General features: G+C 49.8%; 1 protein-coding gene across 2 annotated transcripts in view; it reads left to right on the plus strand.

Annotated features, from left to right (window-relative positions):
- CD9 (CD9 molecule) overlaps positions 1-24821 on the plus strand; it is a 34575-nt gene that overhangs the window by 6691 nt on the left and 3063 nt on the right. Inside the window, exons 2-4 of one of the 2 annotated variants that reach the window (XM_030321488.1) lie at positions 14341-14443; positions 22454-22551; positions 23276-23350. In XM_030321488.1, the coding sequence (XP_030177348.1) occupies positions 14341-14443; positions 22454-22551; positions 23276-23350 (276 nt within the window). The remainder of the gene's footprint in view (positions 1-14340; positions 14444-22453; positions 22552-23275; positions 23351-24821) is intronic. The other variant, XM_030321489.1, reaches the window with a different exon arrangement.

Raw genomic sequence — 24821 nt, forward strand, 5'->3', positions numbered from 1 at the left:
TGTGAACGCATTGCTTTCCAAGTCAACAGAAGTTTGGTGTTTTTAAAAGATAGTTTGCTATAGACTGGAAGGTGTTCCCCGCCCCCCCCCCAAAATGTGTATGTTAAGTTCTAAAACCCAGCATGATGGTATTTGGAGGTAGGGGCTTTCAGGGTGATTGACTCACTCTCATGAATAGGATTGGTGCTCTTATAAAAGAAGAGGCCCCAGAGAGCATCCTCCTTCCTTCTACCATGTGAGATTATAGCAAGAAGACAGCCCTCTGTGAACCAGGAAGCAACTCCTCACCAGACCCCAAGTCTATTGGTACCTTGATCTCAGAGTTCCCAGCCTCCAGAACTGTGAGCAATAATTTCTTGTTAAGACACCCTGTCGATGGTATTTGGTCATAGCAGCCCAAATGGACTCAGACATAGCTATTTATATGTTCAAATCAAAATCACCTCTTCCCGCCTAGGTGAGTGATTGTACACACAGCTCACATCGGTGTCCCCCCTCCGGTGGGTGGCAGGCCTCCTCACCCCCCCAGCAGCTCTGCTCCTGGAGCAGAATGCACAGTCCAGACCCAAGAAACCCTTCCCACTAAGACGGTCTCCCGCTCTCCCCCACGCAGTATGAATGCTTCACGTTGCTTCTTGCAGTAGGGGGCTGCACATTTAAATCTGTTACTATTATGCTCAGGCTTTCTAAAGCCTCCTTTCTGCAAGCCTGGGAACATCTCCACATCCCCTACTTTCCCTTGCCCCCCCCTATATTATAGCTCTGAGTCCCTAAGACACATAACCCTTAAGAGACCCAGAAAGCTTATTTCAGATAGGAATTAGATTCTCATCCGGTGCTGGGGAGGGACCATCAGTGTGGGAAGCTGGCATTATCCTCATGTGGCTGGTGCCTCTCAGGACCCCATGGCTGGGGCTGCAACACAGGCCTGCGGTCATGCCCTCTCGTGCCCTTTGCTGGCAGGATGGTGCTGTGGGGAAAGGGCAGAGGTTCTGGGCCTCACCTTGGTGCCATTCCTATAGGGGATGCAAGGACGGTGGCCACTGGGCAGATCTAACAGTGTCTGCACTTGCCAGGTTTGTGACAGTAGCGAAGTTGGGATAAGAAGAAAACATGCCAAGTTACTGCGGGGAATCTGTTTCCCAGAGCAGTGCTTGTGTCCACACAGATTTTCTGGCCAGTGCAGCAAGGGTGTGGATGCCACTCTTGGGCCAGAGGCCAGCAGGAGGAAGTGCATTCTCTCTCTAGACTGTCCATCAGGCAGCTGGCCTCGGAGAGAGGCCAGGTTCACGGGGCACCTGCAGCCAGGTGGCTGTTGCAGGTGTTGGTCTGTCCTGAGAAGGTAAAGCCCTTTGGTGGGCTCTCTTGGGACCTTTAAGGATAGAAGGTACCCTTTTGAAATGGGATCGGATGTGGCTAGGAGGGAGACAGCACAAAAGTGAAAAATTCTGGCTCTGAAATCAATGAAACTGATCTAAAAGACAGTTTAGCAAAATGATTGAGAATATGGGCTTTGTAGTCAGACTGTCCGCTGTTCAAGTTCTAACCCAGCCACTTATTTGCTATGTGATCTCAGACAAGCTGCTTCTGTGCCCAAGTTTTCTCATCTAAAAAATGAAAGTAAACAGTACCTACTTGGTGGGTCTACCGTGAAAATGAAATACTACAGGTGAAGTGCTGTGTTGTCGTGCTAGCTGTCCAGTGACATACAGTTGACCCCTGAACAATGCGGGGGTTAGGGGCACCAACCCCCATGCAGTCAAAAATCTCTTTATAACTTTTGACTTCCCCAAAACTTAACTACTAATAGCCTCCTGTTGACCAGAAGCCTAACCGACAAGTCAATTAGCACATGCTCTGTATGTTATATGTATTATATATACTGTGTTCTTACAATAAGATAATCAAGAGAAATGAAAATGTTATTAAGAAGATCATAAGGAAGAGAAGATACATTCACAAGACTGTACTGTATTTATCAAAAAAATCTGCATATAGTTGGACTTGTGTATGAGTTGAAACCCATGTTATGCAAATGGGAGCTATAATTAAGAGACCTAAAATGTAGGCAGGGACCATGGCAAAGGGATCGGATAGATGATAGGTCAGGCACAACAGTTGGGGACCTTGGCTCTTGCTCGTTTCCTGGCTCTGTGCTCAGAATGCACCATGTTGGGGAAGGAGGGCCATTTAACTGAGCGGTGCTGGGCATGCCTTTTGCCAACACTGCTAATCCACATGCCACATGGCATTGTTTCAAAGGTATAAAAAAAAGGGGCATCTCCCACCATTCAGGGCCATGCAAGCAAGTGGCAACTGTTCCCACAGATGGAATGAAAGCTAACTGGTCCACATGGCTAAAATAAGAGAGAGAGAGAGAGAGAGAGAGAGAGAGAGAGCGAGTGTGTGTGTGTGTGTGTGTGTGTGTGTGTGTGTGTGTGTGTAATCGCCAAGTGTCTTAGTGAGGCATACACAATGGAAAACAAATGTGTGGTATTCTGGAATTTAAAGCAAAACATCCCCCAAACAATCCCCCACATCAGATGATTTTGGTTAAGATCAGAATGCCTGCTTTCAGCAGAAAACAGATTTATGGGCTGGCTGATGTATGCTGCATGTCTGGCAAGCAGGCAGTGGAAACTTGAAATGAGGTTTCTCGTTTAGAAAGAGGTTATCTTGGGCAGAGGCCCTCCCTCTCTAGCCTTCATCCCCTTACTACTAACCCATCATATCAGCTGAAATTTTTCTCCTCTCTTGGGCAGAATAAGAGCTCTGGTTTTTAACTGATGGTGATGTCCTTGGAAGGGAGGATTTCTCAACTCTTGAGCTTGTTCCGAGCAGGTCACTGCCTAATTACCATTAAGGTGTGCTGAGAAAAAGCTTACAAGGCCCTTCACCTTCTGCCACATCCCAGAGAGGGGACCACGCTAGCTCCCTTCCACCAGGGATGAGACAGGAAGTCGAGTAATTAACCTCTACATGGCACGTGCTGTGCATGTGACAAAGGGAGAGAGTTGATGGCTGAGTTGCTCCATACCTGTTCTGTGACTTTGGGGAAGTAACTACCTCTCTGAGCCTGTTTCCTCATCTCAAACTGGGATGATCAGAACTACCTCTAAGTGCATAAGGCAGTCCTACCAGCCCTCTTAGATTCACAAGGGGCAGCAGGACCTTACTGTAGAAATCTAGCTCCCTCACATTCCTCGTCACCCTGGGAAATCCCACTGTCACTCCTATAGGGCATGTTCCCATTAGCCTGAAGTCACACTGGAACACACACTGGCCCAACAGAGCCACTCTTAGCAAACTGATGGCACCCATAGGCTATAGCTATTGAACCACTTTCACCCTTCCACCCAAGAGACCCCCCCCTCCAAGTGCACTGGAATCCCCAGAAAGTGAACCCCTGCAAGCTCAGCGAGCAGGCCAAACAGGTGCTTAGGATGTCAGCAATGCAGGTAAGCCCAAGGAATCATGGAGAAAATAAGAACTTTTCTGACCTTCTTTATATTTATTTTATAATACTGATTTTTTAAAATATTGAATTATATGGGGTAGGTGCCATAATTTCCTCGGTATTTAGGGCTGTAAATGGTCACAAGAGGCAGCAGTGTGCCTCCCCAAGGACCTGGCTTCTCAGGGACCGTTGGGCTTGTTGTTGACTTTCTGATGTGCCCTAGTGTGGTGTAAAAGAAGAGCACATGGTAGCAGGGCCCTTTATGACACAGCGATTGTTGGGTGTGGGAGGAGTTGACTTTCAGAAATGCAGATTCCTGGGGGAAATCAGTGACTCTCCTTAAGCCACACTTTCCTTGTTTGAGTAATGAAGGTAACACCCCCAAAGTCTTAGGGTTGTTAGAAATGGTGGCATATTTAATGTAAAAAGCTTCTCGCAGTGCCTGGCTCCAAGCAAGAACTCAGGTGTTAGTTCCGGCAGCTACTGCTATAGTTACTGTTACTACTGCCTCTCGGAATGTTTCAGAGATTGAAGCTGTCCTAAAGAGTCACATTCATCCATGTCTTCTCGCCTCAGTTCTGTAAAGCCACATCACGCTGGATTGTTCAAGGCTGAACCTTTACCCCTAGGTTTTATCCCTTTTAGAAGGTGAATTAGAGGACTTGTCTTTCCATCTGTCCACAAAATGCCCATTTTAGAGATTTCCCCAGTATGGGAAAGGTGGGTGAGGAGAGGGACCAGTTTTGCACATAGATGGGAGTGGCCCCAGCATCAGGGCCATTTGGCAGAGGGCCCCCCTCCCCTTGTGGAGTCGAACTGGGAATTCAACAGTAGCCATAAGAGGAAGAAATCTGCCCTTCCTCCAAACCAGGAAGGATAGCCTCGACACTTCTCCTGTTCACTTCTTGTGCTTCCCAGTAAGAGGTAGATTCCTCTTATCTAGAACTTTCTTGACACCTTGAAGCCAGGTCTCAGAGTGGGGCAGAGCCAAAGTCACCATTGCTTCTACGTGGATCCCACAGGAAGGGGAAAGAAGGCAGAGCTGGCCCCAAAGGGTGCGTTTTCCCTGGCACCCGGTGATGGTGGATTGAAACCATCACCTCTCCCAGCCTCAGCAGAGGGGAAGGGAAAGGAGAGAGAGAGAACAAACCCCAAGGAGAAGTTAGTGGTCAGTGAGCTCCGTCCCTCTTGGCTTTCCCCTAGGCTGGGGTTGGCACCCTGAGTCTGAATCACTTCACCACAGCAGACAAATTAAGGTTTAGGTCAGAGCATTTTGCTAAATTCAGCATGTCCAGATGACCTTCTCATTCCCCGAGAAAAGTTCCTAGGGGTTCCTAGTCTTCCCATTCACCAGCTGGCCAGGGAGAGAGCACGGAAGAGGCAGCTTTGAGTTGTCTGTGTGGATCTGGTTCAGTGTGAATGTTGCCTCTTGCTGCCATGTCCTCTCAAGTGAGTTGTTACTTAACCTCTTGGAACCTGTTTTATCTCTAAAGGTGATGAGAGGATTAAATGAGATGATGTATGTCATTCACCTCCTATAATGTGAGACGTGCATGGACGCCCATAGAGAGTAACTATTCCTATTATTGTATTATTGATTTTCCCTTCTGTAGCCTCTGGAGGAGTTGCTTATGGACAGAAAAGCCTGCCAGAAGTCAACTCAACACTAACCTATGACATCGTTGACCATCAGCCTCTGCATATATTCTTTACAAAAAAAAATAAAATTTTGCCCCCTAGAATTTATAATTAGTTGAGGAAAAGAATCCACTCGTACCTAATGGCTGTCCAGCCTAGGGAGAACTCAGGCTGCAGAAATCAGGAGGAGGAGGAATTTTTTACCAAGACCGCCCTGCTGCGGAAGCCGTGGGAGTCATTTTGGCTTCTTGGAGAGGAGAGTTCACAGGGCTGAGCTTGTGTGATGAATACTTATTTGGAAGCCAAATGCAGGTTCTAACTTGAACCATTTACTATGAGTGCCTAGGCTCAGTGGGTTCAAGATAGAGTTGTCCAGCCATTATCTCTTTCTTACCTCTTGCTTCCTTCCCACTTACCTGACCTGTGTCCTCCCTTTGACTATCACCATGCAGCATGAGGCCCAGTCGCATGGCTCTACAGCACTAGGTGGAAGAGTTGAGCCCATACTCTCCAGATTACAGTGTAAAGTGGAATGGCGAAACACTGTTCCACGTAAGGGCTGAGCCCAGAGAAAGCTCCTACCCCCCGCCCCACTCCATGGCTTCCTGACCTTCAGCACTGGCATTTAGAAAGCTAGTCTCTGGGCGTGCCTGGGTGGCTCATGGGGGCGCCTGGGTGGCTCAGTTGGTTAAGCGTCTGACTTCGGTTCAGGTCATGATCTCAAGGTTCATGAGTTCAAGCCCCGCGTCGGGCTCTGTGCTGACAGCTCGGAGCCTGGAGCCTGCTTCAGATTCTGTATCTCCCTCTCTCTCTGCGCCTCCCCCGCTTGCCGCTCTGTCTCTATTTAACAAAATAAATAAATGTTAAAAAAAAATTTTTTTTTAATTAAAAGAAGAAAGAAAGAAAAAGGAAGCTAGTCTCTGTGCCCAGAGGAAAGCTTCTCCATGTCATCCGATTGTTTGGTGTTTACATAAAGGTCCAGAACAGTGGTTCTCAAACTTGAGCAAGTATCAGAATCATCTGGGGGGATTGCTGGGCCCCACCGCACCCATTTCTAATTCAGTAAGTCTAGGATGGATGGGGGCAGTGATTTTCATGTCTAACAAATTCCCAGGTGCTGCTGCTGGTCTGGTGACCACACGTGGCGACCCGCTGGCCTAGAGATAAGTTTCCCAGTGGCCCAGCTTCTGTCAATCTGAGCACTGCCCCCAGATCAGTGGCTTGGTCAAAGCCTCAGAGCAGAAGTTGTCCAGAGGGACGAGATGACCCCCCAGGACGATCATACTCACAGAGGGACTTATTCTCCAGGACTGTCACCTCTGCAGCTTTTCAACTCCTCTCTAATAAAACTAAAGTTAATAACAGGTCCCTTGTTGCTATCTTTAAATTCTGCCAGGAAGTAACATTTTACTTGTGATCCTTAATTGAAGGCAAGTCATGGTAGTTTTTTCTCCACTCAGGAGAGTGGAGTTTGGTTTTTGTCATTGTTTTCCTGCGTGGTAGGACTGGGTACAGGAGGACTCCAGCCTCCGCTCCTGCCAGGCGTCTTTGTCCTTCCAAAGATGACAGCCTCAGCCTTCATTTGGAGGTGGGAGCGGAGGGTGCCAGGAGAGGATCAGAAGAGGTGGTGAGGACTGGACTCCTGTTGGTGCATGCTGCCAGCGCCGGGCCCAGCCTCCTGACGGGTGAATCAGCCCATCCGAGGCTTGGCAGTCAGCGGTGAGCCAGGGTTACCATGGAGATGGGTGAGGCTCGAGCCCACAGGTCTGGGTGGCCTGACTTGTTTTTAAATGTTGAGGCCTGTGTGAACATAGAGGCCCTTATCTCTGCTTCTGAGGCTTTCTTAAAGCGTGACTGGTATTCGGGGGCCCAGAAAAGGCCGGTAGGGGAAACTCACATCCTTGGTATTCAGTCTGTTACCGACTTCCCAGGTGCCATGGGGAACTATGCCTACAGGTCTCCCATGCTTAGTCCTTTAAAAAAAAATAAGTAAATAACGAGGGTTGATGCATATCTTACTGAAGGAGGAAAGTAAAGAGATAAAATCCCCTCCTTCTCTGATCTGCTTTTTTAATTCACCCAGGGAAGCAGCCTGTGATCCCGGGACAGAGCTGACTGTCCCCTTTAACCTTCCTTCCCCACTTTCCTTTGGCCATTCCTGTCTGCGGGTGGCCAGTGTGGGTGTGGAGGAGGTAAATTTATCCATCATCCTCCACCGCACCGCAACTCGCACAGACCCACAGAAACCAGAACCCCAGTGTCCTAGATTGCCCTGTTCCCTCCTGCCCAACCACCCTCTCCAATTGTAGAGGGACACAACTGATAGCCACCGACTGCCATGAATTGCCCCCCTGTCGTGTTGTGTCTTTCTCAAGGTTTATTATTCTTATTACCGTCCTTATTTTCCCTACGGAATCTGGCTGGCTATGCCACATTGTGGTCATTGTGGTCTGCAGAGTGTAGTACATGGGTTACATCATTTATCCTCCCCTTCAAGCTAGATTAAAGGCAGGACAGGCGTCCTGCAATCTTGTGCCCAAATGAGAACTCTAAGGGTTGGAGAAGCTAAGGAAAGTGCTTAGTATGAAACAGCATCTAGGTGGCAGACCAGAGTTACACCCAGAGTCCATGGCTGTCTGCTAATCTGGGGCTTCTCAGCAGAGGTGTGCCAGAAAACACCCTGGAGGAGGGGGGTGCTGAGACAGATGCACATGTCGAATTCCCCAGGTGATTCTGACATCCACCCCATGTAGACCAGGTCTGGTTGGCACATGCATGCAAATGACAGGTGACAGAACCAGGGCCTCCTACTCCTTTGCTTTGTCGTTCTTTCTGCCCCGCACTGAAGAATGTTATAGCATCTTACTGACCACCGGCTCACCAAAGTAACCGCATGACCATTGCTTTTCCAGAAGGACAGCGAGAAGCAGGAAGGCCAGCACCCCTCCTTACCCTACCCCTGTCCTCTTACTACGGCCTACCTGCAACCCCCCAAAAGTGCAGATGTGACCACTTAAAATCTGAGGTCAGCCTTAGAGAGAAACTGCTGGTGGAGAATGATCCACCCTCCCCCTTCCGGGCTTTCTAAGGCAATTGGATAGAGTAAGCGTGATGAATGTTTTGTCCTTTAACAAAATGTGTGACCGGTCAGGTCATATTACAGAAGAAAAAGGGGACCTGGAGGAAAGGGGGGTCTAGCCAAGACCACCCAGTTTGTTTGCCATGAGATTTTTCTTTGAAGTGGGATTTGTCCAAGGCAAACAGGGCTGTTTCCTGTAGAGGGGTAGGACACAGCACCACATGCACATGCACACACATGCACACACACACACACACGCAGCTGCCCTTCTTGTCACATCTTTCTGCAGGCGTCATTCAAATGTTTCCGTCAATGGGGCTGCCTGCATGTAAATAGTTCCCCAGGTCCTAACTGGAACCAGTTTTGCAAACTTGGCACCGGGTCCAGAGCAACCAGGTGCCCCTAAGTGGCATTATGCTTTGATTTGTTTTCAATCTTCCTTTGGAATTAAAGACACTTCCTTTAACTCTAGGTGTGTTTTAGTGTAGGATCCCTGGGCCTGGCCCTCTAGCGAGATTCATGGCGTGACTCGTTGAAGCACTCGGCTTCGCGTGGCTGCCTTTTTCCTGAGTGGTGCTTTCCGTGGCGGCAGAGGAGTGACCAGAAAATGGTTCTCTGTGAGCCTGAGCTTGGGCCCTGCTGGGTTTTCATGGCCCCTGGAATTGGCATAAGCCCCGGGTGACGGGGTTACCTGTGTGCTCACCAAAGATTGGAGTGTCGAACTGGACTTATTCGTGGGGTGAGGACAGTGACTCATGGACTTTTCATAAACTCGTTTTCAAAAGACTTTCTATGGATTTGTCCCTGAATCTCACTGCGATACTCATCACATGCCGTGGTGGGTCTTTCTCAGGTTATTGTTCTTGGCAGTTTCTGACTTGGCAGTTTCTAGTGAGAAACTAGAAGCTGAATCTGGAGGAAAGGCCAGAAGGGAGAGGAAGCTTATTGAAGAGAAGAGGAGCAGAGAGAGCGGATTCTGGTGGATTTCAGAGACTCTCTCCCATTGCAGCAATCCTCTCATTTGTCGGGTGATTATTTGTTGATTGACTGATCATTTATTCATGAATTTAGAATTTATTCACTGTTGTGTCCAAGGTATGGATGGGGTGGGTGAGCTGCTAGAATGACTGAGAAGCAGCCCTGCCCTGAAGGAACTTGCACTCTAGTGAGACCCTAGCCCAGAACACCCGTGAGAAAAAGGGCATGTGTGACGATGCTGCAGCTGGTGGGATTGCGTTTCCTCCAGAGACTGAGGACGTCTTGGTGGGGAAGCAGCAGGCCCGGGTGGCCAGGACAGCATTCCAGAAGGAAGGGCTGGCATGAGCCGAGGCGAGGATGCAGGGGACTTATTTGGGAACTTGAGTGATTCCATCTAAGGGGCGGGTAAGGAGGAGGCGGGATCAGGGTTCCGTGGTGTCCTGCTGCAGAGAGATCAGAAAACATGAAGACACAGCTAACACCTGAAATCTTAAAACTGAGCGACTGACCTAAGCCTTTCAGGGACATGGCTGCTGTCCACATGGAGGGCTGGGTGCATTATACCGTGACCACTTTGTGGGGACCTGGAGAGGGGTAAGCCACCAGCTCAGGGGTGAGTGCACAGGGCAACCAGAAGGAGCAGTGAGCCTGGAAGAAGAGAGGGTTCGTTTCTGTTGGGAATTTTAGGATAGAGAGACCTAGAAGCTTTGAAAGAGAAGCCCGGCTTCATAAATATGTATATACATGTGCACACACATGTATATACGTTCTTAGTTTTAGAACAGTTTCAGATCTGCAGAAAGTTTGCAAAGACAATATAGCAAACCCCCTATGTCCCAAGAATTTCCCCTGTGGTTAGCACCTCTAATTACCACATCACATTTGTCACAGCTAAGAAACCAACACTGATAATGTTGCTGTCAACTAAACTAAACTTACTCAGATTTCACTTGTTTTACCAGTCATGTCCTCTTTCTGTGCCAGGCCAGGGTCCCATCCGTGGTACCACATGATGGCTGTCATACTTCTCCATCTATGATTTGTGACCGTTTCTGTCTTCCCTGGTTTCTCATAACCTTAGTAGTTCTGAGAAGTGCTGACGAGCAAGTATTTTGTAGAATGTCCTCAGTTTAGGTTTTTCTCATGGCTGTCTTCTAAGAACAAAAGGAACATGCGTGAAGAATTTAAAAATTTCCAATAAAACAATGGGGAAAGGCTATCCTTTTTTTCCCTGCACTGTCAGATAGATGGGACCATTTTTGGCCTGAAGGCAAAGGACCTTTTCTCAGCCAAACAGGAAGGTTTTCCTTTGGCTTCCTTTGAGAATGAGGTAAGCAGGCAGACTGGGCAGTGCCTCAGGCTAGGAGTAGAGGCTCTGGACTTTTCACATCCATCCCCACCACCCAGCTGGTGATCTGAGGCTGATTGCTGTCCTTTACATGGTGGGGGAGGGGGACCTGTGATCAGGAATTGGCTAACTGAACGTCTACATCAGACCTGCTCAGATCCTGCACTGTTACAAAGCAAGGCGGCCACCATGACGACTGTGTGGCCAATGTTCCTGCCACACATCAGCTAACTAACCTGGGAGGAAACCAGCAACTTCTTGGCCTCCCAGATCCCCGATTTCTTACTTCATGGAGTCCCTTCATAAGTGACTCAGTGTGACAATTTTGTCACAGGTAAAGTTCTCCCTGGTTCTTGTCATTTGTTTTCTCCTAGTATTCCACATAGCTAGGGGTGAGAGCCAGGTGGGGGCCTGGGACCCCCCTCAGTGCCACACCAAAAAGTGAACTCTTCTAGAAAGTAACTCTCGAGCTCCTTAGATAATACTGCCTGCATAACCATGAGCCATTATTAGGTGACACCCATTATATGTGGCCCTGTAACCCTGAACCATCCATCGGTTACCCGGCCGATAAAGCCATTTCTCCAATAGCATTACAGAAAATGGGGCAGCTAATGGCTTACATATCTTCCCCTCAGGCCAATTAACTGAGTAATTCAATCCAAAAGAGCAGCAGGGCTCATTCCTCTGATTTTTGTGAACTATGTGCTCCCGGTTCTGCCCCTGACCCTCTCCTCCACCTGGGTTTCTTAGACCTTCCTCCTTGTCTCTTTTGGTGAGTTTATAGGCGTAAGAAACTGAGATCATTACTGCTTTTTCCATTTCTCCAGAGCCAGCTGCTTTTTCTTTCTCCTTTTAGTAAAGTGTTGTGGCTTTGACAACCAAGCAGTGTGAGGCCAGGTTTTGGGTGGGGTCCAAACATGGACTCCCGACTCTGTCTGGCCTTGTCCTTAGCCAGGGTGAGACCTGAAGTCCTTTCTCTCCTGGTTCCAATTCTCCAGTACAGTGTCCTTTTTGACACATGTGTGTATAGACCAGATAAATGACTGGACTTTTACAGATTGGCTCAGGCTCCTTGAAATTATAAAATGGAAGAGGCCTCACCATTTCAGGTTTTAGGTGGGTACCCTCTTGTTATCCATGGAATCATACCCAAAGAGAAATAATTGAGGCTAACTTGTTTTTGTTTTAAAAAAAAAAAATTAATGTTTATTTTTGAGAGAGAGAGAGACAGAGTGCAAGTCGGGGAGGGGCAGAGAGAGAGGGAGACACAGAATCTGAAGCAGGCTCCAGCCTCTGAGCTGTCAGCATAGAGCCCAATGTGGGGCTCGAACTCATGAACCGCAAGATTGTGACCTGAGCCAAAGTTGGTGGCTTAACTGCCTGAGCCACCCAGGCACCCCTGTTTCTGCTTTTTTAAGTAGGCTTCACGCCCAGCATGAAGCCCAACACAGGGCTTGAACTCACAACCCTGAGATCGTGACCTAAGCTGAGATCAAGAGTCAGACACTTAACCGATTGAACTACCCAGGCGTCCCAAGGCTAATTCTTTGATAAGCACAAGCATAGAGCAGAAATGACAGTAAGGGACACAGACCTCTCTTAGGTCCCAGGTGTTGTCAACAAGAGGGAGGACTGAGGACAAGGTTTGTGGCAAGTGCTGCCTGTACCTCCAGTGCATGTTCGGTCCCTGCCCACAGCATTCTCAGGTTAACACTGTCATGTCCATAGGGAAGCCAGCAGCCTCAGTCTCCCATTGTCCAGGAGCCTCACTGGGCCTCCATATGTTGTGGGGAGAGGAGAAAGTATTGCCTTCTTTCTTTTAACTCTCCAGGAGCCCAGGGGGAGCTAGGCCAGAGCCTGCCCACCAGAGTCAGGACCCACTTAGTGTGTGCTTGTCCTGTACTCAGTATACAGGGAGGTCCCAGCCTGGCCCCACTGTGTCCCTGCCCCAACAGTGGCACTCGTGAGTCAGGAGAACCCAGTCTGTGCCAGAGCATCCAGGCTAGAAATGGGGAGGGAGACTCCTACTTTTCCCCACGGAGCCATGTCTGCTGTCTTGGAATTAGGCCAGGAGACCCTCACTCACCTGCAAGCGTCCTGTGAATAAGAAGGAAAGCCTGGCAACCATGAGTTTTTCTTTCCTGCACTGTCCGCCATGGGGCACCTGGGGGTATGTACTTCCTACCGATGTTTGGTGGTTGCCTTCTGTCACATGAAGCCTAAGAGATCTGGGGAGATGCGGAATGACTGTCCTCCACGGGGAGGAGTGTGATGCTGGTGACCGGGGTGCTGATAAAGTTCTTCTCACAAAGCCCGTTGGGTTCCTCTTTCGGAAGTACTTCTAATATGATCTCCTTTACTGTTAGCCATACTTAAAAAGCAAGGAAGGGCCACATCTCGCCATTCCTGTTCTACAGATGGGAAAACTGAGGCAATAGGGCTCTGAGCCAGGAAATCCAGAGCCTCGCTGTGGAAATACACCACTGGAGGCATGGGCACAGTTTTGACCCTATGGCAGGCTGAGGCCCTGGGTCATCCTTTCCACCGTCGCCACCTCCACCTCCACCTCCACCCGACACGTCTACACCCACCACCAAGTCCTGGGGAAAAGAAGTGGAACAAACAATTAAAGAAAGAGAGGCCTGGCCACACGGTGGGCCATCCCAGCTCTCAGGGCAGAGAACCAAGCTCTCTCAGGAGCAGGGCTCTGACATAGGGCACCTCTGTTGAGGAGGCATCCATGGGAATCACTCTCATGCAAACCCTGGTCCGAGCGAGAGTCTGGGGAGACCAGCTGGCCCTGGGGGTCAAGGACAACTTGGCAGGGGGTTCCGCCTGCACAGGCCTCTAGTTCAACAGTGCCAGGCTGGGATTTGGCACCTCGGTTCTGTCCCTTGGTGGGAAGGGCTGCCCTTTAGGGTCCAGTATCTCAACTTGCCCACCTACAAAATGGGATTTTCAGAAGATTGGGAGATTACTCAGAAGTGTCTTATCTGATGTTTATGTAAGGATCACTCGTAAGGGAGCAGGCATCTAAAACCTGGAATGGGAGGGGGTCAGCCTGTGAGGTTTCCCAGGGTGAAAGGGAAGGGACAAATGTCGGCCACTTAGGGAAGACGCTGCTCTGTGTCACTTAATGAGCCGTGTGATTTTGTAAGGAATCGACCTCATTGGTGCATGGCTGTGCCCCTTGAGCAACCTGCTTCTTTTTTATCATATGGTACATATACAGAGTACATCTGAAACATGAACAGATTAAAGAATAATCAGGAAGGGAATATCCGCGTCACCACCACCCAAGTTAAGAGCTAGAATATTGCCAGTGCCCTAGACCCTGCTCTCACAAGTGCTATTCCCTTATCAGAAATCCCTTCCTTCCCCTACAGGGCACTGCACACTTGACTCTATGTTAATTCTTTTCTTTATCTTGGTCATTTATATGTACCTCTGAAAAGCAGAGCAGTTCTTAACTATAAGGCATCACATTGTATGTTTTTTTGGTGTCTCTTGCTGCTGTTGTTTGGCATCATGAGATGCACTCATAGTATTGCACGTAGCTACAGTGGCTCATTTTTCACTGCTGTAGAGTATTCTAGTGTCCATGAAGTATCCATTCTACCGGCTGGACTGCTAGTAGGTAATTGTTCCCAGCTTGCTGATATTTTTAGCAAATGGACTGATTCCCACACTGGGCCCCTGTTACTACCAGGTGCACGGTGAGAGGCAGGGACCACCAAGGGTGGTCCCAGAACCCTTTGCAAGTGTCCCCTTTGGTGTTGTGGGGCTGTGCTCCTACCAGCAGCCAGGACTGATGTCCACATCCTGTATATCCTGCAGCTTGCTGGGATCGCGGTCCTTGCTGTTGGACTATGGCTCCGATTCGACTCTCAGACCAAGAGCATCTTCGAGCAAGACAGTCAACCTTCCAGCTTCTACACAGGTGAGCAGGGGGAGACAGTACTTCCTCCAACCGTGGAGATTCTGTGTTGATCCAGGGATGGGCCTGGGGAAAGACTTTTGCTCTGGCCACACTGGCCTGTCACGTCCCTTTCCAGCCATGCTTGGTATTGCATGTGCCGCAAATTTGCATCGGACTGATGTGTGGTTGGTTTCTTCATGCTGACTGAGTCTGGCATTCTGACCATTCCCCCAATAGGAAATGGGCTTTGCCAAAGTTACTGCCACTCTTGAGGGTTTAAGAACCTCTGTTCTTGTCCCTGACCCTCTCTTAATGTCATGTCTCCTTAGGCTTGATCATTTCTTTAATTCAAAAAACTTTGTCCTGGGGATCCAGAGTCCCAGGAGTAGGAGGGGTGAGTCCTCCCCACTGTACAGATAGGGGCTCTGAGACCAAAATACCTGTCTTCTGCATAGTACAGTCAGGATTAATAAGAGTCAGACTCAGGGCGCCTGGGTGGCTCAGTCGGTTAAGCGTCCGACTTCAGCTCAGGTCACGATCTCGCGGTCCGCGAGTTCGAGCCCCGCGTTGGGCTCTGGGCTGATGGCCCAGAGCCTGGAGCCTGCTTCCGATTCTGTGTCTCCCTCTCTCTCTGCTCCTCCCCCGTTCATGCTCTGTCTCTCTCTCTCTGTCTCAAAAATAAATAAACGTTAAAAAAAAAAAAAAATTAAAAAAAATAAAAATAAAAATAAGAGTCAGACTCTTAGTGCTGGTAAATGCCACAGGGTATTTGGTTTTATTTGTTTTCTTTTTTAATGTTTATTTTTGAGACAAAGACAGAGACAGAGCATGAGTGGGGGAGGAGCAGAGAGAGAGGGAGACACAGAATCCAAAACAGGCTCCAGGCTCCGAGCTGTCAGCACAAGAGCTGGCAGGGCTCGAACTCACGAACAGCGAGATCATGACCTCATGACCTGAGCCAAAATCGGCCACTTAACCAACTGAGCCACCCAGGCGCCCCTATTTGTGTGTTTTCTAAAGTGCTTTTGCTTTAGGGCAAAAGTTTCCAGTTTAAACACAAATAGGCTTAGCAGGTTACACATGGCTCCTCGGCATTCTTTTGTCTTTTCTACCATTAGTCTGTCCTTTTCACCTGCTGGGTCACCACCAAGGCTCACCCCCAGTTTCTAGTCGACACAAACTCCGTAGCCCTTCCTTCTGTGTTGGGGGTAGGAAACACTTCATTTACGAGAAACGGAGGAGCCCCCTATTTTTAGGATTACACTGTCATGTCATCAGGCTCAAAGTGTAAGTTTGGTCACTTCCTTCCCACCCACCAAAGGAGTTATTTTTAAAAAAAGATGGAAAACACAGGCTGAAGAGAGTTATTCCCCAGGCCTTCTGGAAGGACAAGGTGGCTGGCGAACACATGCACCCCCTTCCCGCCTCCCAGAGGCCACCTGGGCCGGGCCTGCCCAGCCTGCTTAGCCACACGCACCCAGGCCCTCTGGATGTTTCCCTGCTTGTATTGCTTGTTGCTGTTGTTTTTTAGGGTGTGTGTCCCTATTTCCAGAAAGAAAGTGAAGGAAAGAAAAGCACAAGTATATTTTTTGAAAAAAAAAAAAAAAAACCAACAAAAACAAAAACAAAAAAACTACACACACACACATACACACACACACACACGCACGCACACGAGGTTTTAGGAAGCAGGTTTCCATAGTGCCCTGACTTGTTTTAGCAACAGCATTTTTGCAGGTCTGTGGCTGGGAGCCTGGAATGCGGCCCTGTGGAGAGAGAGCAGCACGAGGGTACTGTGCTGAGGGGGGGACCTGGAGCACCCCCTCGCCGCACCAGGGAGCTGTGAACCCTCTAAGGGAGAGGGGAGAGCATATCTGCACACATGTGAAAGTGAGTGGCATCCTGTTGGGACCAGTTGTCCTGAGGACAGCCTGGCCTCCTGCTCTGTCTGCACTGTTCTGTGCAGGGTGCCTGGCTGCACCTTTCCCAGTGGCCCCACCTCTCCCAGCGGCCCCACCTCTCCCAGCGGCCCCACAGCCCTGGTTCTATCTTTCGGTCTCTAGGACTCTGACTAATTCCAAGTGTTTTTAGATGTGGGCAGCAAAAATCTCACTGGCAAGTGGACATATTAGGAGGGAGACAACTCCTCCTTCATGTGTCGCTCACTCTCTCATGTATATTGTTATGTGATTTAATCCTCATAATTCCGTAGGGTACGTGGAATGATTAGCATCTTCTCAATGAAGAAAGCAAGGCCTAGAGAGGTTAAAGAACTTGCCCAAGCTCGTACCCCTTAAGAGGCAGGGCTGGGATTCGAACCCAGGCCTACCAAAGCTGCTTCTTTTTTTTTTTTTTTTTTAATAATATTTTTTATTTTTATTTTTATTTATTTTTTAATCTTTATTTATTTTTGAGAGAGAGTGTGTGTGTGTGTGAGCAGGGGAGGGGCAGAGAGAGAAGGAGACACAGAATCTGAAGCAGGCTCCAGGCCCTGAGCTGTCAGCACAGAGCCCGATGTGGGGCTCAAACTCCTGGACCATGAGATCATGACCTGAGCCGAAGTCTGATGTTTAACTGACTGAACCACCCAGGTGCCCCCCCCTTTTTTTTTAACGTTTATTTATTTTTGAAAGACAGAATATGAGCAGGGGAAGAGCAGAGAGAGAGGGAGACACAGAATCCGAAACAGCCTCCAGGCTCTGAGCTGTCAGCACAGAGCCCAGCGCAGGGCTCAAACTCATGAACCTGACCTGATATCAGAGGCTTAACTGACTGAGCCACCCAGGTGCCCCCAAAAGCTGCTTCTTGTATTACCCATGCTAGATTGTGGGGAGGATGCCCCATGTGGGAATAGAAGTGATCTCCACCGACTAGATGTTCCCTGTTGGAGGAACCTTGGCCTTTGACCTCACCCAAACTGTAGTTGGGAGAGAGAGGTCACCAACGCTGGTGGCCCTAGCCAGCCGATGACAGATGGGGTGGAGAAGGTGCACAGGGTGGCAGAAGAGTGATGAGCACACGGGTGGAGGAGGCACAGCCTGCCTCTGGGAATCTCACAAGATGCAGGAGGCCAGTGTTCCTACCTGAAGTGACCAGGAAGGTGACTTGAAGGCACAGTCCCAAAGACACTCAGGGATTTCTAGTTGGAGGCCAGTGGCCATCACCCCCTCGGATCTAACAGAGGACTGTTGACGCTTTGCTTCCGTAGGAAAGGGCTCCACTTTGGTGATTGTATTCTGCTTGCAGAAGCCCAAGCAAAGGAGGGTAATCCAGGTGACACTAGAACATCAGTCAGACGAGTGACCGCCTGGGTTTGGCTAGGCCTTGCAATTCACCAAGTGCTCTGGGAAACTGAGTCATCGTCATCCATGGGCAAAGGGCCAAGGAGGCTTCATTCTGTGTGTCCCCTTCCCCCTTGAGCTGTGACACCAGCCTTTGTATTGGCCCATGGCCCCTCTTCCAGCAGAGTGTCAGCTCCACCCCTGCCGATATTCCCAGCATCGTGGGGTGACCGTACCTGGCACTGGGGCACTAACCATCTGCAGGGCAGCCCCCAGGCCAGCCTGACCACACAACTGGCCCTTCAGAAAACCTGAAGGACCCAGGGGTGTCTTTTCTCCAGGGGGGCAACAGCTTCTAAAATAAAGAAAGAACACGTAACCAGGCAGAGAAGCAAGTTAAAAATGAAACTTTCCGGGGCGCCTGGGTAGCGCAGTCGGTTAAGCGTCCGACTTCAGCCAGGTCACGATCTCGCGGTCTGTGAGTTCGAGCCCCGCGTCAGGCTCTGGGCTGATGGCTCAGAGCCTGGAGCCTGCTTCCGATTCTGTGTCTCCCTCTCTCTCTGCCCCTCCCCCGTTCATGCTCTGTCTCTCTCTGTCCCAAAAATAAATAAACGTTGAAAAAAAAAATTTTTTAAATGAAACTTTCCAACATTCAGAACAGTCAGTAGTGAATCCAGAACAGCTGACAGCCTTATATGGGCCTTCTCTCCAATTCAGGCCCTGGGAGATTCAGCCCGTCAGCAGTATCTGTAATCCCAGGCCGCAAACGTGTTGGGGAACTTCATTTTCTTGGTCCGGGGCCAGCAGCCCTTCTTAACTCCTTGGTGTCCTTCCAGAACCGTCACCGCTAAATGAGGACATCTGGGGGCTCCAGCCAGAGGCCACAGATGACCACCCCTCCCCAGGGTCATTCCTCTCTTTATGACAAGGCACCTGATAATTTCCAGAATACATGGCTTTTGCCCTCTGCGAGCTAGGGCAGTTAGCGGCCTCGGGCAGTTTGTTTTGTTGCCCTGTGCCTGGTTCTCCCCATCCTGAAACTGGCAGAGCTTACACACCCCACACCTCTCTGAGACAGAGAACTACCTACCGGGCTTGGCTTGTTAGTGTGAATGGCCATCGGTGGAAGGAAGCAGGACCGAGAGAGAGAGAGCCAGTGGGGAGCCGCGTAGGGTTCCTTTGAACCCCCGACTGAGTCTTTGGAGACAATAAACTGTTCTAAGTTGCGAGATGGGCTTGGGGTAATGCCAAGAGGCTGATGTGTCACTCTGTCGCCGAAGCCCAGAGTCCTGATACACAGGGGAAAAGAATGCTCAGTTTCGTGTATAAAAGGACACCCGTGCATTTGCTTCTGCTGCACCAAAGGCTTTTTCTCTCTGGCTAGGCCTGCACTGTCAGCCTGAAAAAGGAAGAATAAACAGCCCTTAAGCAAATTAATACAGTAATCCTGGAGAAGGCTCCGTGACAAATAACTTTTTCCATGAGTCAGACAGAAAGCTAACATTCACTTGTTTTATAAAGGGGAACATGTTGTCATTTATCATTGCCGGCCTTTGCTAACAAGCTCAGGATGCAGGCGAGGAGGAGCCTTTCCAAAGGGAAGCCCTGCATGGCCCTGTAAGAGGCCACCAAGCCTTCCAGTGGTTCTGTGGCTTCCGGCGGCGGGGGGGGGGGGGGGGTGGCTTGCAGATGAGCCCCCGCTCCAGTTTGATGGCCGGTGCTAAAATCCCCATGGACAGCCACCAGGGGGTTGCTTGTCTTCATCCCTGGCTGAAGAGGGTAAGCCAAGACACCCCAGATTGGCAGCTACCTGAGCAAGATTTAAACCCAACAAGACCCTTTGTCCTACAAGCTTCATCTGCTGAGCCCAAGAAATGGATGTTTATAATTAACCAAGAAGCCCATTAGGAGGAGAATGTCCTCTCTCTCTCTCTCTCTCTCTCTCTCTCTCTCTCTCTCTCCCTCTCCCTCCCTCTCCCTCTCCCCCTCTCTCCCTCTCTCTCTCTCTATGCATGGGAAAGCTTTTTCCTTTAGTGTAGCTCCCTACTGCTGCTTATCCAACTCTCCTGACTTCTGCCAGGGCTGTCCCGGCTTATGAACTGGGGTCTGGACTTAGAGAAAACATGTCTGTCTGTTCATTCCCACTGACTCTATTCCATATGCTTGTAAATCCTTTTGATCTCTTAATACGCCCTATTTATTCAGCCCCTGCCGCAGAGCTCAAAGGAGTGACCCTCATCCTTCGTTGTCTTGCCCCAGTGAGATGGGGAGAAACCAGGGCCATCTGACTGACTGCTGCAGCTCACTGGTGGCCCCATGGCAGAGCCCGAAGCTGAGGGAGGCCGCCCCTCCCACGGCACCCAAGCAGTGCACCCGTGGCCCCACAGTATCGAACGGCCCAGGAGGATAGGACTTGACTCCAGGACAGGCTGCATTTGTCCCCTTGCCCAGTCTGGGCCAGGCATGCATGGGAACAATACCCATATTCATACAACATAGGGGTTTGCCAGTAAACCCACGTGACCTGACATCACGACAGATGTGGGGGGAAAAGGCAGAGACACAAATGCTCCCTTGTGTGTGCTCTGCTGGGTGCTGCCCGTGAACCTCAGCTGCAGGCAGACTGCACGGTTTGTTGCCTGCAAAGCCTCGGCCCCGGGACTGGGGGTGCAGATGTGGGACAGTGAGGTCACTGTGACACCTGCCAAGGTTCTCACTGCAGTACCCTGTTGTGTATTGTGTGGAAACATCGCAGACACTCTCTCTCAGCTTCAGCCCTGCACTTCAAGGAAGTCTCCCTAGTCCCAGTTCGTAGGGAGGGTTCCGCGAGTATGTAAAAATTCATCACTGTGGTTATTAATAATTGTCATTCATCCTCCGTATTACTAAGACTAACAGTAGCTAGCATTTGTTGTGCACATTTGGGTTAGATCACTTAATCTTTACAACGATCCTTGAGGCAGGCATTAGTACCATCCCCGTTTTGCAGATAGAAAATTATTGCACAGAGAGATTAAGCAGCTTCCCCAGGGTCACAGAGCTGGCTTTCACACCCAGACATGCTCTCACCATGCGACAGGAGTCCTTCCCAAGGTTGGACAGAATATGCCTGCAAGACAGGGAGGCACATGGGATTGCTCTGCCAGTGTCCCCATGGGGCCTGCATGTTGGGGAGCTGGGAGAGGGGGTGGTCCCTGCAGGACAGCTGCGGCTTTTCAAGAATATAACTGCAAGATGGGTCCGTCTGGGCATTCCCTGGGGGGTTATAGGATGACGAAGGCCAGGCTCCAGTGTGTTCCCCTCCCAGGGGTTTGCTTCATGTTGGGCCTAGGCAGAAGTCACTCGCTTCTCACCGCCTCCCTCTCCCCCCATCAGTTACTCAAACTGACGACTTAGAAACAGGGTCACTCACTCACCCTCCCTTTAAAGGAGGATCCTTTTCAGCCTTCACCTGGGGTAAATGAATTGCAACTGTAAGATCTCTTTAGGGCACTCTAAGGGATGTTTTGAAATGTTCTAGCCACCAACCTCTCATTCTAATGATAAAGAAACCGAGGCTCAGAGAGGGAGAGCATCTTCCCCATGATCACACAGCAGTTAGCAATGTTGAGATCAAAACAAGGGTCTTCTGACACCAGGGCTGTGTTCTTTGCACTAGAGCAAGTACCCCTACCTTTGCCAACCTGTGCCCCTGGGTGTTACTAACTGCACATGCCTCACCGCCACCTGGAAGCAGGGCAGAGAGGCATCCCTTCTGGGAATGAGGCAGAGCTGGTCCACCTGAGCATGGATGTCTAAGTGTACACAACCCCTTTCCTTTGGAAAACTTGCTCTGACAGACTCTTCTGTCAGGTAGAGGCCAGCAGAAGGCTCATCAGAGTCCCAGGAAGTTAGCCCCAGTTTGGAGGGTCTATTTTAGTTAGTGTGAATGGATTCATCTTGCTGGAAACAGCTGGCAAACTGGATCAGTTCACATCCTGAGTCAAACCTGGGGATTCCCATGGGTATCTTTGTCCTGGTTATAGAAGGTAATGAGCACCTTCCAGGAAGGTGAGGGTAAGAGGGGGGTGAGGGCTTAATGGGGCGGGGTCCTGGAAAAGAGATTGGTGGGGAGGAGACTTAAAAGCAGAGGTGGAAGAGGCTGTTTTTTGTTGTTGTTGTTGTTGTTGTTGTTGTTGTTGTTTTATTTTTTAATGTGTTTTTTTTTTAATTTTTTTTTCAACGTTTTTTATTTATTTTTGGGACAGAGAGAGACAGAGCATGAACGGGGGAGGGGCAGAGAGAGAGGGAGACACAGAATCGGAAACAGGCTCCAGGCTCCGAGCCATCAGCCCAGAGCCTGACGCGGGGCTCGAACTCACGGACCGCGACATCGTGACCTGGCTGAAGTCGGACGCTTAACTGACTGCGCCACCCAGGCGCCCCTAATGTTTATTTTTGAGAGAGAGACAGAGACAGAACATGAGTGGGGAAGGGGCAGAGAGAGAGGGAGACACAGAATCTGAAGCAGGCCGCAGGCTCTGAGCTGTCAGCACAGAGCCCGATGTGGGGCTCAAACTCAGGAACTGCGAGATCATGACCTGAGCCGAAGTCGGGTGCTTAACTGACTGAGCCACCCAGGAGCCCCAAGGAGGCTGTTTTTAAGGATGGGGGCAGCACAGATTCTTAGAGGGGGGAAAAAGAATTGCAGCACATGTCTGGATCTCAACAATAATGACCCCATGCCTTGCCCTCTGCTCTCTGTCCTCAGGAGTTTATATTCTGATTGGAGCTGGTGCCCTCATGATGCTGGTGGGTTTCCTGGGCTGCTGTGGGGCCGTGCAAGAGTCCCAGTGCATGCTGGGATTGGTGAGTACCCCTTCTGCTCCCCATAACCACTCTGACCCAAGGGCCCCACCCCCAAGATCTCCTAGAACAGATGGGGTGGGATGGGGTCCAGAGGGTACCTTAAAGGCATGAGCTATCCTCAGCCCCCACAGTGTTGCTCCATTCCAGGCCCCACCCCAGCCTCCTAGCCAGGTAGCCATCTTGCCCTCCTCCCCTGTAGTGATGCCTTGCTTCTCTTCTGTTCTGGAGCCTCTCTGTCTTATCACTTCCTTTAGGCGACTAAATGCCAGGACTTTGTTTTCCCCCTTTTCGAGGACCACGTTTGCTTTTTTTCCCTGAATCCACAGGTACCTTCGCCTTCTCTTATTTTAAAATTTGTTAACAATTTTCTTCAAATTCCAGAGTGCATTCACTTTCTTTATTTCCTCAAATCCCTGTGGGTTTTGTGAGTGAGCGATCGTATCTTATCACTGACTCTTAATTAACACCTTAGGAATATCAATTCTGGGGTCAGCTGTGCCCCATTCTTTCCTCCTGAATGGGAATCTCTTCCTACTACTGCTTTCGCTCCTCGCCTTGGCTCAATGCTCACAGTTCCATAAATTTCTTCCATCCCTTCCAGGCTGTTCATTTGCGCCCCCAGATGCCCAACTCCCAGGGAGTTATTCCTCCTTATCCTCCGGAATACCCTTTGTGGTTGGCTGGCTGGGATTTCCCCTCATCTTACCCCTTCTTTGCCTTCTAGTTCTTTGGCTTCCTCTTGGTGATATTTGCCATTGAAATAGCTGCGGCCATCTGGGGCTATTCCCACAAAGATGAGGTAGGTGTCTCCCATAAGATCTCTCGGGAGTGATACAGGTTTCGGAATTCGGGGGTGGGAATGATGAGAGTGACAGGTGTCTCAGCTGGCCACTTTGGTCAGCTTTCAGCCATCAAACATGCTCCTACTTCACCACGCTCCCACATGCCCAGCAGAGTGTGAGCTCCCCCAGGGCAGGCGATGTGGGTGTGGTGCCAGCCATAGCTTCCAGTTCCCTGAATGGTGCTGGCACGGAGCAGATATTCAAGAAATACTCATCAGGTCTGTGTGTGTATATGTGTCTCGCACCTCAGCAGCCCTGTCCCCGACTCCTCTGGAAGGATGGCTTAGGAAAACGAGCCTCTGCGAGGGCTGGAGCCCCCTGCTCCTTCACCTAGTCTGTGAATAGGTGCCACCATGAGCCAAGTGCTGGCCAGGCCCAGTGTGGGTCCAGTGATACACAAGCTGTGGTCCCCGCACTTTCCATCCAAATATGCATTTGGAGAATGCATATATGCAAATATGCACTAGGAGAAGTGTCCTAGAAGTCATTTATATTCAGAAGTTCCATGGGGTTTGAGAAGGCGGCATGCCAACAGGAAATCTCTTCTGGCTTCATGGAGAAGGGGACACTCACCTAAATCTTGGATGAGAGAAAGGATTTCAGGAGGAAAGTTGGTGGGAGACCCAGTACTTTCTGGCAGAGACAGCTGAATGTGGGTTCCGATGGGGAGCCACTGAGGGAGGAGTTGTGGGCCAGGATGGGCCATATCAGAACCGTGTATTAGGAAAGACAGTCTTGGCATGTTTAGCAAGAGAGAGAAGAGACGAGAGACTGGAGGCAGGAACCGTGTTTTAAAAAAAAAAAAAAAGATTTAATTATCCAGATATAAATGCTACAACTGAAGAAAGAGGAAGGGGTGATCACGACAGCTGCTGGAGAAATTCTGGATGTTGGTCAGTTAATTAATTGATTGGGGGCGGGGGGGCAAGGGACAGGCGTTTGTTAAACTAGGGTGTACTGAGGTACCCAGTACTCTGTGCCAGACACTGCGCTAAGGGCTTATCATGTAGCATCTCATTTAAGTCCTCACAATAACCACTGAGGCACGGACTCTTATAGTCTCCATCCTACATATGCAGAAACCGAAGTACAGAGAGGTTTAGTAACTTGCCAAAAGTCACACAGCCTCTAAGTGAAAAAGAAAAGCTGCAAGCCTGAGGAACTAGCCCGGTCAGGAGTAGAATTTTTTTTATTATTATGGTTGTTCTTTACATTGAGGAGAGTCCATTCGGTGCACAAGTAGAGGAGAAGTTGCCAACTGGGGCAGGAGGGATCTGCCAACGGTGCAAGAGAAGAAGGGAAAACCGGATTGGGTTCCTAGGGACGTGGGAGGAGACGAGAAGGGCCCCCGAGGTGCTGGGAGAGGCAGGACCAGTCTGGTGGCTTCAGTCTGCTCAGTGACGTTTTCCAAGCACAAGAATTTGTTGG

The sequence above is a fragment of the Lynx canadensis genome, chromosome B4 (genome assembly GCF_007474595.2).
Source record: "Lynx canadensis isolate LIC74 chromosome B4, mLynCan4.pri.v2, whole genome shotgun sequence".
Classification (NCBI taxonomy): Eukaryota; Metazoa; Chordata; class Mammalia; order Carnivora; family Felidae; genus Lynx; species Lynx canadensis.